The sequence below is a fragment of the Lasiosphaeria miniovina genome (genome assembly GCF_030549165.1).
Source record: "Lasiosphaeria miniovina strain SMH2392-1A chromosome Unknown B0T26scaffold_8, whole genome shotgun sequence".
In the NCBI taxonomy this organism is placed as follows: domain Eukaryota; kingdom Fungi; phylum Ascomycota; class Sordariomycetes; order Sordariales; family Lasiosphaeriaceae; genus Lasiosphaeria; species Lasiosphaeria miniovina.
In genome coordinates this window covers 598993-619372 of record NW_026848227.1, presented here as the reverse complement: position 1 = coordinate 619372, position 20380 = coordinate 598993, and the positions used below count along the sequence as shown (strand labels likewise).

At 52.8% G+C, this 20380-nt stretch overlaps 8 protein-coding genes across 8 annotated transcripts; 5 read left to right on the top strand and 3 right to left on the bottom strand.

Moving 5' to 3' along the window:
• Nucleotides 1-252: 252 nt before the first annotated feature.
• B0T26DRAFT_680876 (uncharacterized protein) lies at nt 253-763 on the top strand (the record flags this gene model as incomplete). Its single annotated transcript, XM_060440557.1, has 2 exons — nt 253-547; nt 648-763. The coding sequence occupies 2 exons, from the start codon at nt 253-255 to the stop codon at nt 761-763; spliced, it is 411 nt and encodes a 136-aa protein (XP_060290000.1).
• A 1163-nt stretch (nt 764-1926) lies between these two features.
• B0T26DRAFT_863977 (uncharacterized protein) lies at nt 1927-3876 on the bottom strand. The gene is made up of 2 exons (XM_060447781.1): nt 3434-3876; nt 1927-3034 (listed from the first exon to the last, which is right to left on the bottom strand). Exons 1-2 carry the CDS (start codon nt 3694-3696, stop codon nt 2110-2112), a joined length of 1188 nt encoding a protein of 395 aa, XP_060289999.1. The 5' UTR covers nt 3697-3876; the 3' UTR covers nt 1927-2109.
• A 2098-nt stretch (nt 3877-5974) lies between these two features.
• On the bottom strand, nt 5975-6232 carry B0T26DRAFT_600083 (uncharacterized protein; the record flags this gene model as incomplete). Its single annotated transcript, XM_060435706.1, has 1 exon — nt 5975-6232. A coding segment is annotated over one exon (258 nt), but the record flags the coding sequence as incomplete, so codon positions are not given.
• Nucleotides 6233-9716: 3484 nt separating this feature from the next.
• Nucleotides 9717-9939, top strand: B0T26DRAFT_729901 (uncharacterized protein; the record flags this gene model as incomplete). Its single annotated transcript, XM_060442991.1, has 1 exon — nt 9717-9939. A coding segment is annotated over one exon (223 nt), but the record flags the coding sequence as incomplete, so codon positions are not given.
• Nucleotides 9940-9948: 9 nt separating this feature from the next.
• B0T26DRAFT_624987 (uncharacterized protein) lies at nt 9949-10179 on the bottom strand (the record flags this gene model as incomplete). The annotated part of the gene is made up of 1 exon (XM_060436153.1): nt 9949-10179. A coding segment is annotated over one exon (231 nt), but the record flags the coding sequence as incomplete, so codon positions are not given.
• An 803-nt stretch (nt 10180-10982) lies between these two features.
• B0T26DRAFT_729900 (uncharacterized protein) lies at nt 10983-11162 on the top strand (the record flags this gene model as incomplete). The annotated part of the gene is made up of 1 exon (XM_060442990.1): nt 10983-11162. A coding segment is annotated over one exon (178 nt), but the record flags the coding sequence as incomplete, so codon positions are not given.
• A 2232-nt stretch (nt 11163-13394) lies between these two features.
• Nucleotides 13395-13925, top strand: B0T26DRAFT_791833 (uncharacterized protein; the record flags this gene model as incomplete). The annotated part of the gene is made up of 1 exon (XM_060446861.1): nt 13395-13925. A coding segment is annotated over one exon (474 nt), but the record flags the coding sequence as incomplete, so codon positions are not given.
• A 550-nt stretch (nt 13926-14475) lies between these two features.
• On the top strand, nt 14476-15508 carry B0T26DRAFT_791832 (uncharacterized protein; the record flags this gene model as incomplete). The annotated part of the gene is made up of 3 exons (XM_060446860.1): nt 14476-14702; nt 14785-14969; nt 15096-15508. The coding sequence occupies 3 exons, from the start codon at nt 14476-14478 to the stop codon at nt 15506-15508; spliced, it is 825 nt and encodes a 274-aa protein (XP_060289993.1).
• Between the last annotated feature and the right edge of the window lie 4872 nt (nt 15509-20380).

The following is a 20380-nucleotide window of genomic DNA, read 5'->3' as shown; positions in this document are numbered from 1 at the left end:
CGCGTTGGTTGACTTGTTCTCGTCCGTGGCGATGCATTTCGTTAGGGGCTGGGGCTTTATCGATAAAAGGCGCGACGTCTCCCTTGTCACCGCACAGTCAACTAATTTGAGACAGGGCTGCAATATGGTCGCTGTATTCGTAGAATCTAAAGCTAAGGAAAGAAAAAGAAAAGAAAGTTCCAAAGGCTGCGCAGGGCGCAGAGAAATAGGTTGAGTTCGTGAGGTTATGCACTGACCACATCCTAAACCAGAATGTCTGGTCGGGGTGTGCCAGCTCTTACCACCTGTCTGGCACCTGCCGTGACACCCCTCCCCTTGAAGGCGACGACTGTAGCGACTTCTATCCTACATTATCTCGCCGCGTTTGTGCCGCGGCCGCTGCTTCTGATCGCCTTGACCCCGACTACAGCCTGCCTCGTCACACCGTTGCCGACTCCTCGGCCATGGCGCGGACGAGGGCGGCTGTGGCGGCCTTGGCGGCCCTTTAGATCCGACCGCATGGACGACATGGTGAGGCCCCTCAACCCCTATTCGCTCTTGGGTATAGGTGCGTCACCGTCGGCGCTTCTGTTTGTCGGTCCGCGTGGCGGCGCAGTGCCTCTGGAGCTCCGTCAACAAAAGGAGCGGTTTCCCCCCTCCCTCTCAAGGGCGACGGCTGCGGCGACTTGCTTCCTGCATCTATCTCGACGCCCACAACCACCACTTCCTGTCACTACGGCATTTTGACGAGGGTGACTGGGAGTCTTGCGATCTGGTGGGCTGAGTGTCACCTAATAATTGAGCCACATCCGAGCCATAACCGAGTTGAACCTTAAGAGGCCGTCTATGACGCTCACTTCCTAGTATCACGAGATTTCCTTTGTTTTACTTTTTGGGTATAAATAATGGCTTCTTTTCCTGCATTTCTAGACCTTTTTTAGACAGACAATTCCAGACCCTTCAACCCTCTGTCAACTTTGATCATGGGCCAGACTGAGCAATGTGTCACTCATGTCCCAGCTCCTGACAGCAAGGGTATCCCCACAGACTCGGAACTGCACAGGCCTCACTGACAGAAGCGCCATCCTTGCCTCATGAAAGGCTACGGAGGCGACCTGCACCGCTGGTGTACCTGGAAATATCATTTCGAAGGGGCGCGCGCGCGGGGCGCCGAGTCGAGGGCGAGATTGATGGAGTGGACGACGATGGGCTCGCCCTTTGAGCCGGGGGCATCAAGCAAGCCGACACCACGGACTTCTTCTAACCAAGGGCGCGTGTGGGCTTGGAAGAGAATGGAAAGGAACCGAGCGGGATACGGAGCAGTGGGCCGACGGTTCAAACGCCGATGGGCCTAGAATCTTGGGCCGCAATATGAGCACATATTATATCTAGTTCTGGCAGTTCCTGAATGTCTGTATGATTCGCAAAGACGTGCTATCGACTATATGGGGCCTGGCGCCCCCAGCTCGGCGCACCCAACTATTTGTTCCATACCAGTAGTAACTAAAACACGAAGTTTCGGTGGAATTGAGTGCTGCCGTGTCTACCTTTTCTGCATATAAGACTAAGGGGCATTCGCGAACTCGGATATATGTATGGATGCTGATAGACCCGCAGCGTGGCGTCGGACGATGGATGACTCTCGTACCGAGGAGCACGCCTCCGCCCGGGCGAGAACGGTGAAGATGACATGTTGCTGTCTGGACGTAGACGTCATGATGCGATGATCTGCGAGTGGCGGGCTGCGCTGGTGGTGATGGAACAAAAAGGCAGTGGAGGAAATTATGTTGCTAAAGGGACCGGGGGTAAGAGAAAGAGGAGGAGGAGGAGGAGGAGGAGGAGGTCGAAAACGGCAGCATCGACTTACCAGAGAGAAGGCGTCTTCAGCTGGCTAGTTGTTGGAATTTGTCAAGCAGAAGGGCCTCGAAGGTTCTAGATAGAGACTTCGCCACCAACTTCGCCACCACAATAGTAGTATAAGAACGGGCTTTCTGGCACTGCCAGAAAGCTAGAGAGAAGAACAGACATCTACAATCCATCACTTGAACCACCAGTTTTCGGCGTGTAGCTACGCCCTGTTGAGTCCAGTACCGGTACCCTGGTGAATCCAACACTAGTAGACCAGAATAATCAAGATACCGGGCGAAGAGACCGTCCGAACTTTGTATACCAGTCCTCACAAACGGTCTCACGCCAGTCGGCACCGTATTCGCTCTCCCAGATGACCGCAATCTCTCTCGCCACCTCGTCGCTTACATCGCTCCATCCCACCTCGTTGATCTCGTCTTGGTGTCTCGCGAGCGTTGTGATGTCGAAGCGGTGCCCTGCCCATACGCCCCTCGAGACATCAACCGTAGCGCTCATATTAGTATATGAGGATGTCGACCAGCGGATGCGCGACATGACGACTTCACCAAAGCCCAAGACGCTGATATTGGGGCCGTGAATGAATTCTGGCTTCAGGACGATGGCTTCCGAGCGGACGAGCTGCTTCGTCGTCAAGTTTCGAAGAATCCACTGCTGGTCCTGGGGGAAGTAGGTTGCCTCTTCGACGCGCATCTCCAGGCATGTGCAATTGAAAGCGGGATCCTTGGAGATGCCCAAGAGGGAGAAGTGGCCAAGCAAAGCTAGCGACTTGTTGAACAGACAAACGTCTTCTACCATGGTGGAAATGCTTAGGAAAGTGAAGTGGTAAAGCGTGAAGGGCACTTTCAAATATGCCTCATCATCCCAGTCAGAGTCCCAGTCATCCGGTATGCCGCCCTCCCTTTGACCCAATACGTCTAGCTCTTGGGCCGAGAACAGGCCGGGAGGGTAGTCGCCCGGCTTGACGTCTTCTCCCACGCAGACAATATTCTCATTGGCCAACTCTCCAAGGAACGACATATAATAGTCGTGCATGCGTTCTCGACCCATGGACCAGAAGTACCGATTCGCGAGACCGAGGCAAATCACGTCGTCGATGCGTTGGATACAAGCAAAGATGAGTCGACACACTTCGGGAGGAAGCGTAGAAAAGGAGACGGGGCGATCGATGACGAAGTGGCCGTCGGTGCTGGAGTGTTCGGTGACGGAGTGGGTGGCGATGGAGGAGTGGTTGGCGATGGAGGAGTGATTGGCGATGGAGGAGTGGTTGGCGATGGAGGAGTGATTGGCGATGGAGGAGTGGTTGGCGATGGAGGAGTGATTGGCGATGGAGGAGTGGTTGGCGATGGAGGATTGGTTGGCGATGGAGGAGTGGTCGGCGCCAAAGTGGTCGGTGCTGGAGCGGTCGGTGACGGAGTGGGTGGCGATGGAAGAGTGGTCGGCGCTGGAGTGGTCTGCGCTGGAGTGGTTGGTGATGGGGTGGTCGGTGTCAGCCCTGCTATCGCCGTCTTTGGTTTTTGCTTGCTTGTGGCGTGAGAAGCCGGTAATCAGCTCGCTGTCCACTTTGCGCTTCGAGCGCTTCTTCGACCCACCCATGTCCTTAGCCGCGCCGTGGGAGGCCATTTGGGCAGCAGTAGCAGTAAGGCGACTATTTTGGGCCTGTGCCAGCGTAGAGGAAGCTGTCTCCGGGGGATTCTGCGGCCGGACAGGGACGGCGAGGAGGCGCACGAGCCCTCTGGCTGACCCATTAAAAAGCATCTCACCAAGATTGGCTCTATCAGCCGACATTTTCTTGGCTCGAGGGGCCACAAGTTGAAAGGTTTGCACCATCGGAAAAGCGTACCTCCTCATGCAAGCTGGGATGACGAATGTAGGAGACGACGGCTTCACTAGCACGGGAAGAAATATAGAGCGTGAGTTGACAGACCAAGGCTGAGTTCACGTTATCTCAGTAAACTCAGACGTCTTTTTCCAGGCAGGGGGGGAGTGGCTTCGCCACCATTCCGGGCAGGTGTGGATTGAATGGCCCGCCGTGTGGGCCGGATGAGCGGCTGGACAAAAATCTAATTTATGTGTAAATCTGTCCCGCAAGCCCAATTGAGTATTTTAGATCCCAGGACCCACATATTTGCCCAGAACGCCTGGAAAAGACGTCTGAGAGCAAAATTGGGATTATGGGCTACTGAGTTACGCGCCCCCATACAAATCAGGATTTTCTAAAAACTTGAAATGCGAATAGCTTCAACACCACATTCACTACTGTAAAGCCGAGATATGTCTGAAGATGCTAGAGATTGGAGAATATTTTTGAAGTTAATTTGAATGCATTTGCAGTTGAACTGCGGATTTTGGCACGACTAGACCTTCAAAAGTTACCGAGTTACGCTTTTCATCCGACTCCATGACCCTCATCCAAAAAAGAAGCCAAAATATTTATAGCTGTAAAAATTTAATGCCGAAGATCCTCTTCTTCCTGACAACCTCAGTGTGTAATTTTTGACCCTTCAATCAATCCGTTACCCTCACACTAGCCTCGAACGCTTCAAATGGCATCTCCAGGCGATCTGGAGCTCATCAAAGCGACGATATGCTCCATTACTGGCCACGAAAAGGCTCCATTACTGGCCACGGAAATGCCCGCGTAGGTCAGGTTAAGCGGTGGCTCGATTGGTCTTTGAACGAAGGAACCTGTTGTAAGGACTTCAGCTCCCTACGAATCTTGTTGGTATTGTGAGCCGTATCATCGTCGGCGTCAGTCTCTCGAATAACAAGGTCCCTCTAAACGAGGGCATCTTGCAACTCTGGCCGCAACAGAGCGCGCTTGAACAGGCTGGCACGGCGTGCGTTACTAACCCAGGCAACGAGAAAAGACTTGAGGTTGTGGAAGGCTTTCCCTTCCTGACGTCGAATTCGAGCATTCATGCGCCTCTAGAGCTTGAGTGTTTCGGAAATCATGTCCCCAGAGGCATCCTCCTGTTGATCGGCTCCTTGCTCAGCGTCCTTATGTTGCTGTGCCTCGGGCTCGAGGGAGGACCCGTGACAGGCTAGAAGAATGCACATGACTTCGCAGCGTCTCTGAAAGGTTCCTTCCACTGTGAGGGAGAGGCGTCGGGCTTGTAAGAAGGTTAGAAAGTCCTGACGAAGAAGTCCTGACGAAGAAGCTCGAATAGGTAGGGAAGAAATTCGTGATGAACCGGCGCGTGTGCGCCACGTATAAGCGTGGCGGTTGGAAGCTGCGGGCCTCGTCGCCGTCGGAATCCTCCATTTTCTATCCATGAAATTAGTTCCAATCGAAAGCGCCGCTTTCTAGCGATCAGAATGATGCATACGACGTGTGTTTGCGCGTTGATTTGGCGATATTATTGCATGCACGCAATTGACCGAATTGCACCGTAACTCGAAGAGGCAAAAATCCAGAATTGCTCTCAGACTAGTGTTGGCCCTGATCCAGCTGTTCGAATATAAAAAATTCTATTCGTTGAATTTTATTTAAAAAGCGGGTCTTTGATTCTATTCCTAATTGGTATGCCACTCCCCCCTCTCCTCGCCAACACGGTCTGAGTTACTGAGATAAGGTTTACGGGCTCAAAAGATGTTTTTGTAGCTGGTCGCAGGCCCTACTTTTCATAACCCCCTAATTTAGACTGACAAAGTGGGCCTCGGCTAGCGTGATACGTAATAGGGCCGCTAAAACTTTATAGTTGTTAAACTCAGGTTCGATAAACTCAAAATATACACCAAAACGCGTCGATACACGGACGTTCTCGGGAACCGCTTCAGCAGCATCGCCGACCGGTGCGTCAGGTAGAGGAGCTGGCACGTGTCCGAGCACTCGCTAGTGAGCTTCCACTCCTTAAAGCGATCTTGGTGGCCGCCCTCGTCCCAGTCCGGCGCGAAGTCGAGCCGTACGACGCTGAATGATGCCTTGTCGCCGGCAATTCGGACCTGGACGTCTCCTCTGGCTGTCGAGTCTAGACGTTTCCCCTGGCTGTCGAGTCTAGACGTCTCCCCTAGCTGTCGAGCCTAGATAGTCGTCGATTCGCGGCACCCGGGCACCCAGCTGCCGCCGCCATATCTGCAGCCAAACATCTCGCACGGTACTAGATAACGCCAATAAGAAGCCAAAGCTGCCGTCCGAACTTGCCGTGGCAGCTATGGTTAGATGTGCGTCCCGGTAGACCTCGGCCATCTTGGCTGCTTCGCGGAGATAGTCGTCCTCGTCGTCTTGGATGATGCAGAGCGAGTCGATGCACAAGTATCGGGTATGCAGCCGCCGCGTGACCCTGACAGCGTCTTGAAACGTCCGAGTTAGCTCCTCAAATCGGACACCCCGCCTTATCTCGTCAACTTTTCCCTTCACGGTCGTTATCAGCCGCAGCTTGCCCCAAAACTGACCCGAAAGGCTCGCCCGAGGAGCGTACAGGTGAAGAGTAACGGAGCCGTGCTCACGCACCAGGTAGAGCAGATTATCTACCTCCCAAGGGCTGAATATGACCAGCTGCTCCACGTACTGGCCGGCGGATGGGTCAATGGATTTGGTTACGATCCACTGCACTGGCCGCTGGTACTTGTCGGATACGAAGCCCACTCCTCCCTCTACTGTCCGGACAAACTCGGCAGTCACGAGCAGATGGCCTGGAAACTGCTCGAGCTCGACAAGAGACGCGATGCTGGTGTTTCGGAAAGCAGCCTCAAATGCTGGTCTGAAAGCATCGGAGCCCGCTCTTATCTCACCCGTGCGCACAAACAACCCCACGTCCCGGTGGATGACCGGTCGGTGTGCTTTCATGGCGTGTAGTACCTCTACAACCCTTTGCTTCTCCTCTTCCTCCTCTTGCTCAGTTGACATTTCTCTTTCCTGCCCCTCCCGGAGAGGGAGTGCGCTCCTAGTCCCGGTCATTCCTATCTCTGCGCACCGCCGTCTGATGAGCTTGGCCTCGGGGGTTGCAGTAGGTGGCCCTCCGAGTTGGGGAATGGTATCGAGCGTGTGCTGGTGGTGTGGCCGCGCGCCGGGTGATAGCGCTCCTGCAGAGATCGGGCCTCATCTTCGAGATACATCACGGCAACGTTGGGCCGTATGTTGATAAACGGCTGGCCAGCGGGCATGTCACTCTTTGCTCGCCGCAAAGCCTCCTGCTGGCGATAGTGTCGCGCTCCCTGCTCGACCCACAGTTGGCCCAATCTCTCTATTCGCACAAATATCTCCCACATCGACCAGGTTATTAGGTGCAATTTTGTGATGGCAGCGTTGCTCTAAAAGCCGGGGGTGCCCTAGACAGGGCGACCCACTTATGCAATCGCCCCCCTTTGCAATCGCCCACCACCATCACGGCCCACCACAAGAATCGTCAAAATACTCAATTATAGGCCAAATTCTATAGAAAAAAGTACATTCTAGTCCTCGTCAATCGCCCTATATTGCTCAAGCCCACGGGCGATAATTTCTTCAGCTTCCTGGACCAGGTGTGCAGGCCTGGACTTGGTCTTCTTGGATCTCTTCTTGGGAGGCTTTTGACTAGCTTTTTGAGCTTCGTCAATTTCGTCAATAGTAGCAAATCTGTCGTTGGCGTCTATTTTGACCCTTTTACGTGAATAGGGCTTTTTGGATTCTAACTCGTTAGCTAAGAAGTCGTTTTTTGCCTTCAAAGCAGCGATTTCCGTATTCTTCTGATCGAGTGCCCTCCCTACCTTCGTCAACATAGTCCTGACGACCCTATCTCGGGGACTAGTGGCCGTCTTGGCTAAGCCCTGTTGCCTGCGGACGTCGTGACTACCTTGAGGTGTATTGAAGAGGTCGTTCCGGGTTGCCCGGGTCTTCCGGGGTGGTGTGGATGGGGGGACTGGTTTTGCAGCTTCGTCCCGGACCGCCTCGGGGTCGTCAAGTATACGAGCGGGTTGGAAAGGCCAGATTCCGGTCTTCCGGAAGCCGGATATAATATTCCGGGCTGACATACCCTGCTCTGGGGCGTCCCGGTAGCAAAAAAGGAAGCGTTGCTTGTTGATAGGTGCTGAGGCTGTGAAGGAAGCCAATTCGAGGGTTCTTTGGCGAAAATAGGACTTCAAAGCCGAAAAGACAGACTGGTCGAGTGGCTGGGTCTTGTGAGAAGTGTGTGAAGGCAAGAATAGTAGGTGTACGCGGTTTCTTTTAGCTAGAAGCATAAAGTCTTCGTCGATATGAGTGGCGTGTTCGTCGAGGACCAATAGGCGCCAATCGTCCTTCCTTTGGGGCTTTGTTTGAGGAAGATATACTTCCTTGAGCCACATAAGAGCTATTTTGCTATTGCTCCAGCCTGTGGGCGTACAGTCGTATTTCCAGGTCTTGAGGACTGGTAGTTCCTTGAAGTTATCCGGGAAGTGTTGGCCTTGTAGATTTTCACCCGTAAAGATCACTACGGGCGTCAATCGCTTGCCCTCAGCGGTACCACACTCGATAACACTGACCTAGGTCGTTGGATCAGGGCTAGTTAGGACTGCCCGAGACGTGAGGGCATCGCCAATCACCTTCCCAACCGTAGTTTCCGTCTCTTGCATGCCATGTTCGTCCATATTAGCGATATTCGCAGGTACCAGCTTCTTGTCCTTGATTACAGCTTCCAAACGATCAAAAAAATCATGGAATCGCTCACGGGTAGATCCTTTGACTCGAGACCGTTCTAATAGGGTACCTAACTTGGTCTTTACCCGTGGGTTACGGGTAAAAAACCGATCTACCCAGCGCTCACCAACTCGCCCAGGGGGCCCGGCTTCGTTCAGGATTGCTTGTGCGAATCGTCTTAGCCGTGCACGACATGGGGCACGCCCTGCAGCTTCCTCCTCAAGAGCCCACTCAGCGACGAAGGCTTCCTGGTCGTCAGTTAACTTCTGGGTGTTTTTTTGGGCTTGTCGTGGATCCTGTTGTCCACGGCGTCGTCTGCTGAGGGTGGATTCAGGGATCCTACATAGGCGCGCTACTTCCTTCTGCTGAGCGCCCTGATCAATAGCCTCAATAGCCTCGGCTATTAGCCGCTCTCGTACGCGTCGAACCATCGTATTTTGAGCCTATTCCGACCAGTATTGAGGAAGTTGTTGGTGGTGGAAGGTAGAGGGTAGGAAGTTGGCGGTGTGGGGGAAAAATTGCAAAGTGGGGCAATTGCAAAGGTGGGTCACCCTGTCTAGATAGCCTTTTTGACTTCGTCTAGGATGAAGAAGCAGAGAGACTGCCCGTTTCCCAATTTCCTCATGCGCATACATGCTGTAATTCATATTCCAGAGTCTCTGATAAGCGTGTATGACGAAAGAAGAAGGAAAAAAAAAAAAAAAAAAAGAGAGAAGAGCATCTGGGGGGAGGATGTGGATGCGGTTCTCGTCACGAAGCACGCAATCCAGTACCGAAGCGTTGGTGTGCCGTTGCTCTTCCAGGTCCCAGAATTGGATGGGGCGTGAGAGAAGAGAATTGGCGTCCTTTATTCCGCTGAACCCCTTGAGGGATCGCCTCCTGTCCCCTGAGGGACGCCTCCTGTCCCCTGAGGGACGCCTCCTGTCCCCTGAGGGGTCGCCTCCTGTCCCCCGTAAGGTTCCAGCCCGATGCTGACAGCTTCTTGGCGAATTCCTTAATCTCACAGGGGAAGAGAATGTTGGATAGGTAGTAGTCGACCACGTCCTTTTTGAACCGCACGAGGCCTAAGATGTCCTCACAGGACCCTAGGTCCTGGATCTAGATTCACGGCCTGGAGTGTGATGGCAAGATTCCCCTCTCTGCCTGCCTGCACCACCCATCTTTCGTACACCATCCAACCTTGGTCCTCAGCTAGCACATGTTTGAATACGCTGTAAGAGAAGGTAGGTACGCCTGATCAAGGTGGTCACAATGCAGGCAAGAAGATAGGGGAGCAATGACTTGTATTGGTGTAAGACTTCAACCTGGCCCTCGCAAAGGAAGATGGGCGAGGGCCATTGTTTATATACCTGCTCAGGGGTTCGGCCCGGGCATCAGTCTGCGGTCGTGGCGCCACGGCGTAGCGTATGCCAGCTGGCAGTGTTCTAGCCAGTTGGTGACAAGTGGTGGGCGCGCACCCTGTGCGCGCAGTTGGTGTTTGGGGTGTCCTTTTCCTTACATACGCCTTCGAGTGCTGAGTTGCTGACTCCCTCACAGCAGTAGCTTATGCACGACAGGACGATGACGACGTCAGGGTGCGCGTACTCGGCGCGTGGCGCTGGTGAGTCCTTGGCGTAATACGGCTCGGCGAGCCCGGTGAGAGGGTTCCGGTTATAAAACAGGCCGAAATTGACTCTCCATCGCTTGCCGAGACAGAATTTCAGGACACCACCAGCAATAATCCCTCGCAGCAGAAGTAGCGGTCGCTGGTCATGCTCCTCTGGGAACCGTTCCTGCTCCTCTGGGGACCGTTCCTGCATGGCGGAGATGTCTTGGGCCATGGGTCGCTGCTGTGTCACGAATCTCACCAAGGCCTCTTGGTGCTCTGCCGAGAGCAGTGGGATCGAGGCAAAGCCCTCATGCTTGCCCCCTAGGCATATCCTCCGAGCTACGGCATTGAGCGCCGTGGAAACGCTCGTAGGATCCAACGTTCTGAACCTCGGCAAGATGCCATGGAAGCTAGCTAGCATCGCGCTCGCCTCCGCAGTCTCGTTGTCCGAGTTCCTAGGTGGCGGCTCTGGCAGCTCCCAGCACAGCCTGAATCAGCTCCCAGCGCTGGCGGCTGAACTCAATATCCGTCGGCGGTCCCATGGAGTGGCTGAGCTCGAAAGCAGCGTCGAACACGTCGTCACTCTCGTCGACAATATCTCATCGTATATATCTAACTGTGTAACCAATGAGAGAACTGCTCTGTTGCTCTCATCGCAGAGCAACAGAGCACATTGCTCTGTGCTCCACCTTACAGAGCAACTGTGGGGCACGTCTGCTCTCTCCCAGGTCTTGGCAACTAACCGCACAGAGCACTACCTGATTCGCCGCATCCTTCCTGCCGAGGGCCCTGCCCTGAATGCCGCTCCAGCCAATCTGCAGCAGGCGGGACAACGCCCTCTGCGCCTTTGAACCGGGATCGTAACATTCGTTAGTTATATTATACATTACTATAGTATTACACACCACTCGACTGTTAGGGTCGTCTGTCTGTAAGGGAGCACGGGCTCCACAGGATGCTGGGGTTGGTAATTATGAAGATAGAACAAAGGGCAAGCTCCTATCGCACGGGTAATACAGTCAAATCGGAATGCCACTCAAAGTATATGAGTGCAGTGAATGTGTATTGCTTGCTTGAAGAACCAAGCAAGAACTATCTAAGACCGTGGTCACGGTCGCCGTATATATCTATCTACGTAACCAATAACAGTGATTCCGTTATCCCGTGGTCCCGCGTCCGGGTCACCGCTCGACCGGAACTGTCCCGCGTCCCCGAGCTCCAGAGCTAGGAACCCTGGAACGCTCCTGATTGGCCCGCGCCAAAAAGAGCATGCCCCACCTTTGTGCATACCCACAGGGAATCCATAGGGATTCGTGACATATAGCTTGCTTATCCCTTACGTTAGTGTCAACCGCGGCGTTCTTATGGGTCTATATTATTTTATTTTAAATCCGAACCATGACCGGAATATTACAAACCACTCGACTGTTAGTGTGGTCTGTCTGTAAGGGAGCACGGGCTCCGCAGGATGCTGGGGTTGGTAATTATGAAGATAGAACAAAGGGCAACGGTGTCACGGTCGCTACTGGAATGGGAACTATTGTTATCCTCAATCTTGGGGCTTCGTATTACGCGTATACCCCGAGCGAAATCAGCAGCAACTCGGTCGTTGCTCTGCTCGATAATATCTAGCTGTTGTGTAACTAGGTGTTCGAATTATCCGATAACGAGGTTGTGGACAGCGCCGGCCATGCGTAGGACGAACTTGGAGAACTGGGGGAAGTAGTCGAATCTAATCAGAGGTTAGCCAATGCAATGTTGGACAAGGGGCAGCTGGACAAGGGGCAGCTGGACAAGGGGCAGCTGGACAAGGGGCAGCTGGACAAGGGCAGCTGGACAAAGAGTGACAGAGGGATAGAGGGAAAAAGGGACAGAGGGAGAGAAGGACAGGCTACCTACTTTGGCCAGCTAGAGTACCCTTCGGCTCCAAAACGCGCCTTGAAAGCCTTGAACATATCGGGGCTGAGGCTTATGCACCACCACTCGTCGTCGACCTTGTCGGCCACAGAAGCGGTTGCAAATTTTAGCCATGATCATATCGACACCAGAGGCGAGCTGGGCGGCGGTTGCTTGCTTGCTATCCATTTGGACGGATGGACGGCTGACAGGGCAACTTGAAGGAATAGAGGTAAAGAGAGCTCGTCTGCTTATTGACGACGAAAGGATGGCTGACAGGGCGACTTGAAGGAGTAGAGGTAGAGAGAGCTCGTTTGCTTGTTGCTGACAGGGCGACTTTAAGGAGTAGAGGTAGAGAGAGCTCGTTTGCTTGTTGACGACAGATGGAAGAAGAAAGGAAAGGGTGTTGTAGAGCCATTGCTTCGCTTGCGTTAAAATAGGTCCTGGAAGGAATGGAGCGATTAGTGTTTTGGGGTGCCGAGGTTAGCGGGTCTAAATTGACTACGTTATTTTTGTTCAAAAAAGAGTTTTTATTGTTGTTCAAAAAGGGAGAGTTTTGGTGGTGATCCACTACCAGGGTGATCCGTTGACGGATGGGATTTTCTCGGCCCGCCCTCTGACTGCCCAAGTAAAAAGTAAACCTATCCTTTTGGGTATAGAATTTACCAATTTCATCATGCTTTAGGGGAACCTCCTAATGGCCTACGCGTTTAGCCCTGAAGCTTGTCACGGCACGGCTGAACTATGGTCCTGCAGGACTCGCAGGCTTCTTCTTTTCCTTTTCCTTTCTTTGGCTTATTCTTTACTTGCAGCCTTGCCTCTTGTATTTGCCTGCCTTCACATCGCTGTTTGGGACGCCGTTTTTGGCACGTTGGACCCGCTAATCTCGGCACCCTCCACAAGTACGCAGACTGGCTAGTGCAAACCCCACCATTTCCAGCAAACTGGTTCCTCCAACAAGCCCAGCCCCACGTGGTCCCAGCCCCACGTTGTCCCAGCCCCACGCTTCACCATGGCGTCAATCGCTTCATCGGCAGTTCCGTCCGTGTCTACCCTGCCTACTTGGGTAAGGTTGACGAAAGATAGCCATCTCCCGGCCGTACGATTCACCACGACGCAACATCTCTTCGACGCAATTGGCGACGTAATTGCTCACACGAATAGAGATTCCCTCACCGTCACAAGTATGGTATTGCTCTTTTGTTTCTACATAGCATACTAATTGATTAGACGTCTCTCTCATAAATTTCACCAAAATCGATCGTGCTCGAGAGAAGCAGGGCCGCAAGTTCCGCTTTCGCGATTACGACAGCAATTCTGGATCCTTATTATCACAGCCTCAACCGGCCTTCATGAGCAACTCCACAATCCACTATATTACGAGCTTATCGGGCAGGTTCGCGATATGGAGTAAAAAGGAGTTAGAAAAGTATTGGCAGTGCTACACGTTCGGCACAACAAGGCCATTCTGGACGAAGTAGTAAAGAGGGTAATGCGACTAGTGGCCCAGAGCCTCAACGAGCTGCTAAAGGTGCCTGGCCAACAGTTGTTATCGAGGCAGGATTCTCTCAGCCGTTGGGGGAATTGCATATAGCTATGCAGCTGTGGGTTTTTACGTCGAACCACGAGGTTAAGATTGTTCTTCTTGCCAAGTTTAACGGTACCACAATCCTTTTGGAAAAGTGGGAGGAAGAGGTGCAAGTTCGCCCTGGAGCTACCACAACACGACAGTCTCTTCAACACCCAGCACCTGTGCTCCGACAAAGCATCACTATTACCCGAAACACTACTACCAACCCGACATCGTATAATGTCACTAGCGGCGCATTGGTACTGCCATTCCGGCTTCTCTTCCTTAGAGATGCGGGCCCTGGGGAGGGAGACTTCGTTTTCAGCGTTGAAGAACTGGAGTGGTACGCGGAAATTTTCTGGGCTTACGTGTAGATTAGTAGAAGTATAGATTAGCAGAAGTGTAGATTAGCAGCCAATCCAATTCAGCGTAGCCAACCAGTCGAAAACGGCAGCCCCGACAGTGACACGGGAATTCTAAGAGATATGAGAGATTTCGGGTTAATCCCACGTCATCATCCATCATCCTTTTGGATATAGGATTCGCGTGCCGCGCCTCGACGGGCCGCCAGCTCGCCGCGCACGGCCACCGTCTGCCTGCGGGCAACCACGAGCTGCATGCACAAGCGCCGCCTCGAGCCGCTGCCCGAGCAGAGGACCCACCCGCCGCCGCAGAGCAATGTGTAGATGGGCCACGGCCTGGTAATCATCTCGCTCTGGCCCGCCTTTTGCGCCGCTACGTTACTTGGCCGTCACGCTCTTTGGCCGTCACGCTCTTGAGGAAGTCGTGAGTGCAGCCTACCGACAAACTCTAACACGCTGCCGCCCGTCGTTGCAATCGCCTCCATCCCCAACAAGCAAAGCGAGCCTTACCCGTTGCAATACACCTGCTCCTTCCATCGCCAACAGGCAAAGCGAGCCTCACTCGTTGCAATCGCCCTGGGTGCACCACAGTCTATCATCATCGAACCTATCCACCAACATGGCCGACAAGCGAACAATCACCCAGCCCGACCAGCTGACTCTCTACCCTACACCGTCTGTGGGCTTGCCCGTCTCGCGCATCGATAACATTATAGCCGAAATTCGCAATCGCATCTCTAGCCGAGTCAAGGTCCAAAAGGACTGGTGGTGCATCGACCTCAGCCGCGGCGAGTTCGAGGCTTTTGAAGCGCGCTTCAAAGCCGAAGCGGATTACCGCTGGCCAAAGTAGGTAGCCTGTCCCTCTGTCCCTCTTTACCCAGTTGTCCCTTGTTCAGCGTTGCGGTGGCGGTGGCTAACCTATGATTAGGTACGACTACTTCCCTCAGCCTGGCAAGTTCGTCCTACGCATGGCGGGCCCTGTCCACAACCTCGTTGTCGCAGGATTCCAAAACCTAGTTAAAAGACAACTATTCATAATGGAACGGAGTAACGACCGAGTCACTGCCGATTTCGCTCGGGGCACACGCGCAAGAAGAAGCCCCAAGATTGAGGGTGAGGGTGATGGTAATTCCCATTACCCAGACGAGTCGTTTGCACACGACGATGCAGGGGTAGCATGTGTTCTCTTGGAGGTCTCCGAGTCCAAAAAAAAACAAAATGCTTTACCATACCTTGCAGATGAGTACATCCTAGGCTCACGTGGGCGGGTCCAAGTCGTTATCGGGATTGACCTTGAATACCGGAAGGAGAAGGGAAAAGAAGCCAGGGTCACTGTGTGGCGACCAAGATTTACTTTTGAGGAAGATGGGGGGGAAGTCGCACTTGAAGCAGCTAAGACGGAAACAGGTATCTTTCGGGCAGCGGATGGTAGTGTGGTCGATGGGGAACGGATCCTTCGTATCGGGCTCAAAGATTTTGGCTACTGGCCCAATTGCCTCAGAATCGACGACATCCCCGGGGAGATTACTATTTCGTTTTCTCAACTTCACAAAATGGTGCAGCAGGCTGAGCAGCGCATGGATCGTACGCGCGGGCAGATGCAGCGTGAGAAGTGTTTGAAGCGGCGAATGGCTCAGTCACCACCGCAGTAACTCAAGATAGAGCTTGTAGAACCAATAAGACGTCGGTAATACTTGGATGCGCGGATCCTGGGTTCTTGGTAGTCACTTGCACCCACCGGCATTTGGGCACTCTGCACCACCCGTATTTGGGCACCCACCCCGCATTTCTTCCTGCGCGCAGGCCAGTTTCCGTCACACTGCACCCACTCGCATTTGGGCACTCTGCACCTACCCCGCACCGGCATTTCTTCCCTACCCTGCACTACCCGTATCAGGTCAAAATAATCGTCGTTCAACACTTGATCGGCCCGCCCTTTGACTGCCCAAGTAAGGGTATCATCTTTTCCCAGGAATCCCGGCTTAGGAACTTGCTAAGGATTGAACTGCCGAGCCATCGTTTTGCCTCACAACGTTTCTGGAAAACTGGCCCCACAAGTAATGGCAATCCAATAGAAAGGGTCTGTTGGCGCCAGAAAACCCCAGAATTTGATTGGACCTATTTGGGTCTAGAAAAGCCGGCAACGTGCGTAAACACGTGGTATTCGACTGTTGAATGCAGCACCAAAATGCCACATGGGCAGTTGACTACCTTGACTACCCCCCCTGCTTGTTGACAATACGATGCCCTACAACGCCCTCGAAAGTGCGTCACGAAGGAGGCTGCAACGCATGAGACGCCTGCGGCCATGTGCATTGCTTGTCCTCGCCCTCGCTAGGAAGACCAAAAATACCAACCACTCCTTCGTGACAACAGCGGGCATACCGTCTCCCTTATATTATCATTATCGCCAGGGTAATAACCGAAGGTGACGAAAGGGGCATTCGTAGTACAAAATACACCAAGATTGGCCTCTAGCCGCATCTCTAAGACACAAGCGTGATGCCCCCCGCGCATAAGGGAGGGGGTTCGGCGCGGTTTAACAGTATGCCGGCGATAGCTTTCCTTTTTCTGCCTTTGGGGAAAAAGATCAAAGTATTACAAACCACTCGACGGGCCTGATCCATGTATTCGGGCCTGGGCCTGGGCTGAGCCCCACTTTTTGGTTCGGGCTTCCTTATCGCGATAAGGATGCCCCACTTACGTGCAGCCCCGGCCAGTACAAGAGAGATTCGTGACACAAAGTCGCTCGGAAAGTCGGTCTGGAGAGGAACGGCCGAATCCCCAACATCAGGGCAGAATCAGCCGGTCTGAAGGGTCCGTGCTGTTTTCCAGAAAACTAATTCTGGGGCTGCCCTGATTCTGCGAAATCCTTTTAGGTATGGAATCTACCAATTTCATCATGCTTTGGGGTAATTGGCCTGCGCGTCTGACAGGGTAATGTGGTTGGTCCGTGTGGTGCAGTGGGGTATGTGCTTGTGAGGATGCGCGGCTTCAAGGTAGCTGGCTGCGAGGTGGTATAAAGTGTATAGACAGACTCCTTGACGGTCGACTCCACTATTCCGCTCTGGACAAACCCAACTCGCCGGCTCCCCTTGCCCCCCTCCTCGCCCCCCTCCTCGCCCCACAGAGGGAAAGCGGCGACGAGAAGGTTTTTCCATTTGCGACAAAAAGCCAAACCGGCCAGCCATCCCAGAAGCCCAAGTTGGTTGTTCTAGCCGCGTCCCGTCGTGGCAATGTTCTAACTTTTAAGTAGTGAGATTCTCCCGTTCGGTCTACTTGACTACACTATGAAATAGGAATTTTTCAATACGTAAAGGAGCCGCTAGCACACAGCTAACACAGGCCTTGTTGAGCTTCATGTGTGATTTTAGTTGCCATGCGAGCCATGATACACCAGGGCAGCTACTGTGTATTTTTAACCGTAAATCCACGGTTTAGAAGTTCAGTTTGTATCAAAAATCCAAAGCTTTGAGAACAGGCCAATGCTATTTATGCAAACCTCACCCAAAAAAAAACAACGCCAGTCCGCCTCCACCTCCTCTCGCCAAAGAGGAGGCCAAAAATGAAAACGCGGCAGGACAGAACGGAAGCTCATTAATTGACAAGAAAAGAGGGGAAAAAAACAATTATGTAAAGTCGGCGCGTCCTTCCCAGCCAGCCAGCCAACTGTCCATGTTCCGAGCCAAAGCTTCCGCGCTCTCTCTCTAGCAGGAGCAGAGATGATGTTTGCTGCAATTTCCAGCCGAGCCCCGCGATAGATTCTTTCTCTTCCTTGGCTTTAAATCTATATTAGTTACTGCCTTCATCTAACTGCACTAGGAAAGCGATGACCCGGCGTTGGTCCTAACGCCATCTATGAAACGAGTTGTGGTGAAGAAGAGTGGCCCAAAACTCATTTGAAAGCTTGCCGAGAAAAAAACTCGAGCCGTGAATCCGGCCCCATCCCCCAGCCGCAGGCACTGTCAATATCAACAAGGCAGGCCTTGATGGGCAGTCCAAGGACTCGTAAGTGGCTGTGGAACAGATGATCACGGTCTCGGCCTGCTCGGCATCGCGCCGCTGTAAGGACTTGAGGCAATCCCGGACATTGTCTTCTACCGCCCCCACGGCGGCGGCGGCGGCTACGACAGGGATCTAATCTTTTGCCTACTTCAATGCAGTATCAGTTCAAAAAGTTTTGAGGCTTGACGTCGCTCTTGACCTTGGTTGAAACTTATCCGACATTCTCAATTGTGGATTCGTCATGGACAATTTCACTGTGAGTTTAATTCATTTTCTCTTTGTTCCGCGCCAGAAAGTCTCAAATGAGTATGATATATCCTCGGTCTCCGAGGCCGCCGAGGAACGTCAGCATCATGATTACCAGAAGCATTGCAGGAGCTGGGCTAAATGGGGGATTGGATATTCATTGTCGTGCATTGTAAATACTGCGCGCGGGCCATGTTGAACATTGGCCGAGTCTAGGCGTTTCGGATTTTTGTATTTTTTACTAGTCTTGTCCGTCGACGGCAGGCCAAAGTCGGAGGCGGATTTTGTAGGCGAAGCTTCCCCCGCTGCCGCGCCCACCGGTCGTGAGCGTCTAGCCGCATCTTCTCGGCAATGAGCATTCCCTTAGCCAGGTCTTTAAGGCACAACTCGTACTACATCAGCGAATAAGTGACCTATTACGCTATATCTATTTTCCCCCCTAACCAATAGAGAAAATCACGGGTAGGAAGAGAACACCTAGTTAGCTGTTTTTTTTTTGAAGTCCTGAATTACTAGCGTTGCTGAGCATACGAAGGCCTCAGTACCGCGTCTCCGCCGAGCTCGCAATGGCAATATATAAGTTTCCGTCTTCGTTAGTCTAAATCCGTGGTTACATTTTGCCTATGTACCTACCTACCTTTGGCTTCCATCAAAACGGCAGGCACAAGCTCAAGGGATAGCCGATTACAATGCCGGCATTAACTCGAGAAAGGGCGACACATCGACATTCCCCGTCCCTGGCACTCACGGCCTCGCGACTGGAGCCATCAACCTTCGAGGAACCAATATTCTATGACATTGTCCCCTCAGAGCCGCGTCCATCAAGGGTCCGTTCCGCTCCGCCTCATCAAGCTCATATACCTAGCATATCGGGCGTCACAGGAATTCGCCCAGCGTAGCAAATTTACCGCAGTGACTCGGCCAGCTATGAAGGCGATAGGAGGAGGGAGCTAGTATACCCGACAGGCTATATGTACCATAGAATTTACTACGGCTCAGCGCCTACAGGTCTTGAAGGGAGACGGCTACTTTCGTCTATTCGTATAAAATGCAACCCTTCATAGGAATAATAGGAACACTATTGTTAGTAATAAGACTCCACCCGTCTTATTATGAAGTCCCTAGCCGACTCGCAGTCTGTAGTGGATCCAGGAGTAGAAGGCAGTTTTCAGAGAATAATAGGAATGCTTTTTTCGCCTAAGCCCCGTGGTTTGTGGCCTGGTATGAATTACCCTTCCGTGTCTCTCTTCCTTCTTTCTTTCCCTCTTCCCTCTTCAACTAGCCAGCTAGTCAATCAGTCTAAGATTTCATACAAAAAAGCACACTCTAATCTCTAGTCTTTTTTCGCCACTGGCAACCTCACCAACTACAACATCATCACGCGTCAACACAGTAAGTAATCCCATCCCGCGGGTACATACCATCCACCAAGCAACACCATCTCACCACATAACACCCCAGTCAATCAGTCCAAGCTTTCACCTAAGGCGTAGTACCATCTCAAGCCTTCTTCGACTTGCAACCTAACCAACACATCATCACGCGTCGGCATAGGAAGTAATCCCATCCCGCGAGTACATACTATCCACCAAGCAACCATCTCACCACATAACACCCCAGTCAATCAGTCCAAGCCTTCACCCAAGGCACAGTACCATCTCAAGATCATCTCGCGTCCGCACAGTAAGTAATCCCATCCCGCAGGTATATACTATCCACCAAGCAATACCATCTCACCACATAACACCATATAGCCACCACACCCGCCAAAATAGACGTCGATGTCACTTCCTTCATGTACGCACACATTTACCCCGTCTTGCGTCTCAACCGAGACCTGGCGCTATGGGGCGTGTTTGTCGCTGTCACAGACATGGAGGATGTGGAGCGAATGGGACGCATCTACCATAAGCAGCCAGAGGCGGCCGGCCACCGCATGTCGGTCTTGGCCCTGCCCGACGTCGACGGCTCGGCCCGGGTGGCGCTCTTCTGTCGGTGCCTGCTGAATCTGATCCTGGCCCTGGACGTCCTTGTTCTCCGCGCCGATGGCGTGGACATTATCTTTGCCGACGTTGAGTCGGCTTTATTCGCCCTGCGCCGCCGCCGCCCCGCCTTTTTGGTCGTCTACTGGGCCCCCGTCCCCGTTGCCTCCATGTTCTTTGCTTGAGCGGCCTATGTTCTTTCCTGTGCGGAAAGTAACAAGCGCCCAAGAGGTTTATGATGCTGACTTGGTAGCTAATTGTGGCTTGTGCTAACGTATTTTGCGGCTAGCA